Below are 4355 nucleotides of genomic sequence, written 5' to 3'. Positions count from 1 at the left end.
TGAAGGGAAATTTGCAGCAGATTTTTTGTTGCTTGGCAACAACATTTAGCGAAAGATCAAACTGTGTTGTCCTCTTTCAAGATGCTAAGTGTAATATAGTTGAGCCCCCCCCCCCAAAAAAAAACAATAGATGAAGAAATAGCAAAAGAAAATCCATCATCACAACCTCATTTTGAAATATTGACACGTTTGAGTATGACCATGGATAGACTATAGATAAATATGTCAACAAATATGTGCTCAACTCTGCCGTAAACGACCACAAAGTCGCCAACAGTTTTTTCATTTTGTCAGTAATCGATCACCGGGCAAATGTCTTTTATTTCAAGCGGGGTGCTGCAAATAATTGATTAAAAAAAAAAAAAAAAAAAAAAGGATTCCAATGCGTGGCCACGTGTCTTTTGTCCAACCCGTGGACAGAAGTCCAAACTTTGTCCACTGAAGGGCTACACAGAAAAGTGGAAAATGTTTAGTCAACACTTTCAAAACAATTTCAATACGCTGTAGGTCAACATATATGAAACATGTGAAACATATTTTTGTAAAGAAACGGCCTACAAGTCCAAAAGTAATTAGGATTCATGGGCTTTCTAAATATAACAAATTGTCTTGTAAGTTTGAACTTGATTATTTTATTAAATTTTTTTAAACGTGACATTAAATGATCACAAAACAAATAATTACATAGAAAACACCTTGTGACAAATTTTCCAAGAACTGAAAAGTGTAATATCTTGCAACATTCGACCTAAATGGATTATTCCATGAAATCTTGATCAGCACCGCGGTCAGCGAAGCGCAAAGTTGCTTTCGTTGTAAAGCAACAGCGCCGCTCAGTGGACGGAGGACGTACTTCGCAGCAGGTGCGTCGGTTTGTCAGCTGGGCGGCGGTAGAGACTGGAGAGACGAGGACGCATCTTAATTTCACGTGAAGCATATATATAGCGTGGACGTGTGGCGAACTCGACATTTATTTGAGACTCATGTCTATGACATCACGTCCATTCCTCCCTGAAATGAAAGGATCGGTGACGTTCCAGAGATGCGCATTAGGGCGTTTTATAGACGCAGACAAACGGCTCCTTAATTCAATTGTCACACACACACACACACACACACACACACACACATGTACTAATAAAGTAGAAATAACCAATAAATTACAAATAACGAAAAAAGGGCAGCATTGAGGGCTTCTTATAACTCTACATCGAATCCAAACAAAACATTAAGATGTTGCATCTTAGTATGTGGTAAGTCAAAAGAACCTATAATATTATGAACAATGATGATAATACAATGAGGAATTATAATTCACTCGATATAGTTGTCTTGCACGCTGACGCTTGTAGGAAATGATAGACGTGGAAATAATCAAACGAGGTAATTGTCTACACTACGTCGTCACATTCTGCAGTTACTTTTATTGTGAAATCTATACCGGACGTTGTGTGTGGTTCACTACAGGGCAGCTTGATGCTCGTCTGGTCGACGTCGCTGCCGTGGAAACCACACACGACCAGTCGAGCGGCACTAGAGCCTCCATCTCGGCATCCATCCGTCCGTCCCCTTCTCCCCCAAAACATGGCGGACGTCAAGTGAGAAGAGGAGCAAAGCGGAATCGTGAGAAAAGGTCAAGGGGGAAAAAACCAACAAAAAACCAAGCCAGCAACAGCGAGGAGGAGCCTGCAGGTAAGTCTCCAACGGCGGCGCGCACGTCACCACGCACACGCACGTCACCGCGCGCACGCACACAGGAGAGGCCCCACTCGTACTAAGCCCCCGACAAGCCCCCCCATCACAACCCTTGACGGGTATTTGCACTGTTACCGGCTCCGTTCACGCTGTCGAACCACCCCAGCACACACACACACACACACACACACACACGTAACGCCCTCCAAGCGCGTGCTCGTGATAGGAATTGACATGCAAGGAGCTTGCTGGAAGCCAGGCGCGTGCGTGTCCACATCCATTTGTACTCGGGCGTGTGTTAACGCGTGTACCATGAGTGTGTATAGGACCATGTGTGTCGCATGTATGTCCTGCTCCAAGGCACCTATTCCCCCGGTCTCCCTCAGCCACCCACCCACCCACAGGACGTTCCAGTTGCCATGGTAACCCCTGGATAGGTTCCTGTGTGTCTGTCATGTTGCGGGCAGGCTCCACACTTTGCGTTTAATCTGCCGTTGTCTGCACTCGAGTATCTTAAAGGGTCGTTGAAGAATACCCCCCACCCGATCTTTCTCCCGCACATTAGCAGTCCGCAGAGAATTGTCTCACGCTTACATAACCGAATTGTGGCAGAAGGAGCCGGAATTTAGCACAGGCACTCACTGCTGCCTACTTGAGGTGGGAAAGGCGAGACAAGATCTGCGGGAAGGGTTCAGCGCGACCCTCCCGCTTTTCGCAGCTAACGTTTGTCCGTCCTGTCAGGTTCACTCAAAGTGAGAACTCTCGTGGCCCAGTCGGGCCCGTCCCTCGCTTGTGCGTTCACACCGGCCGCTTTGCCCCCGTTCGGCCTCCCGAGCACGCTGACGCCTTTCTGCCGGATGACTTGTTGCAGCCGCGCTGAGACCAACACATTTGATTGTGAGGTCTCGTGGGGGTAGGCAGGGGCGGCGCTGGCCGGGGGCAGGCGGAGCACAATGGGGCCGCTTTGGCTGACCTGTTTACTGAACGCACCCGGAGACAAAGTGAACGTGACAGATTCTTCTTTTTTGTCAGCCTCGGCTTCAGTCGAGTTTGCTCGGCGGCAATCAAAGTCGTCTTCTCAACTGGTGCCGACGGGGATGTTGACCTGGCGAGCGTGCGCGGGCGCGACAGGGCGAGAAGAGCGTTAGCATTTCCGCGGGTCGGCAGACAGAGCGTGAAGAGCGTTAGCATCGGTTTGTTTGTAATACTGGAACATACCACTGTGCTGCAGCAAAAGATCCGATTCCACTTACAAAAAGCCTTTCCTCTTCTCTGCCAGTGATTTATAGTGATAGGCAGAACAATGAAATGATGGCAGAAGCTACAATGAACCCGCGTTTCCACCTGCTGCCCTTCACACGGCACAAGAATCTGGCGTCCAGTGCTCCACATTTCCCACTGATGCTGTCACTTTGTGAGCACATTGAGACAAGATCGTCATTATTTCACTCTAGAAACTTTGGGTGAAATTATTGTTTGATGAGATTTGTGTCATGTAAAATGGGTGCCTTGGCTCAAACGCTGCTATGAAACACGGATGGTGAGGATAATTAGCACGGTGATGAGGAAGGGTGTAAATGCAGGTTGAAATTTGACCGCTACCCATCTATCCTGTGACCCGTCTGCGTCCTTCTTTCCTGCCCGTAGCAGACACGTTGCCGTGACGAGCCTAGCACATTCTCGTCCCTTCCTTCCTTCCTCGTTGTGATCCGAGCTGGGCCAAGCCCCAATGTAGCCCACGGCAAAAGATTATTTTGGGGCCTTCGATTTCTGCCAATAATATTGATTATCGACAAGTCATTGTTGAATTTCCCCTTGAGGGACTACAATGAATATAACATGCAAACTAGAACTAGCAGACATTCCGACAGCTTCTTCCCCCTTGCCATCAACTTCAGAAACGGCGAACCTACAATTCCATTGCAACATGCTGGCAATTTCTTTTGTCTTGAGTTTGTCGTCACATTTCTGTCTCGGGCCAATGACACAAACTCCTGCACTCACTGTAGTAGTCTGGCCCTGCCGCACTATTTGTTGTTGACCAATACTGGCCACTCATGCCAGAGGAGCATCTGCACCACTTTCATATCTGCAACATTTGCACAACATCAACATTGTCCCAGATACTACTCGTCCGTTTTTGAAGTCTCGGCGCCCTTTGCACGATGGTCACTGCACCGGACTCTTGCTATATTAGTCATTCGAAGTGCGAGAGGACTCTGCATCTTTTTGCACAATTGTCAAAAATAATCATGATAATAATAATTTGTACCGGCATTACCAGATAACTAGCAACCCTTTATTGCTCAGTGACTGTTTTTTGTTTTTTCCTCAATGTCTTTCTGTCTCCAAAGCGTTCTCCGTCAATCGACCGCCGTCTGTTGTCGTACTCGAGCGGCTCCGACTACCGGAGACAAAGTCCTTGCGTGTTTTTGGGACATACTTGGCAAAATAAAGATGATTCTGATTAATAAATGTTAAAATGACACAAAGAGTGGACTGGCTTGAATTGACACAACTGAATATCGTCTGTGCTTACAAAACTGCAACAGCAAGAACAAAGTGCTACAACAAATACAATCAATGGACAAAAACTGACATTTTTAAATCCAATAAATAAAATGTCAAGCAAATATTTCTTGATGTAACTAAACTAGCTG

The 4355-nt window shown here is 46.6% G+C and overlaps 1 protein-coding gene across 6 annotated transcripts in view; it reads left to right on the top strand.

Annotated features, from left to right (window-relative positions):
* The first annotated feature begins 872 nt into the window (after positions 1 to 872).
* Positions 873 to 4355, top strand: part of zgc:109889 (uncharacterized protein LOC553542 homolog) — a 13155-nt gene continuing 9672 nt past the window's right edge. For 3 of the 6 annotated variants that reach the window (XM_061763303.1, XM_061763301.1, XM_061763300.1), the window contains exon 1: positions 873 to 1692. In XM_061763303.1, coding sequence (XP_061619287.1) covers positions 1356 to 1692 — 337 coding nt within the window. In that variant the 5' untranslated portion in view covers positions 873 to 1355. The remainder of the gene's footprint in view (positions 1693 to 4355) is intronic. The other 3 variants (XM_061763305.1, XM_061763304.1, XM_061763302.1) reach the window with 1 other exon arrangement.

The sequence above is a fragment of the Phyllopteryx taeniolatus genome, chromosome 23 (assembly GCF_024500385.1).
Source record: "Phyllopteryx taeniolatus isolate TA_2022b chromosome 23, UOR_Ptae_1.2, whole genome shotgun sequence".
Taxonomy (NCBI): Eukaryota; Metazoa; Chordata; class Actinopteri; order Syngnathiformes; family Syngnathidae; genus Phyllopteryx; species Phyllopteryx taeniolatus.
The sequence above is the reverse complement of the archived record's forward strand: the minus strand, read 5'-3'. Positions and strand labels throughout refer to the sequence as shown.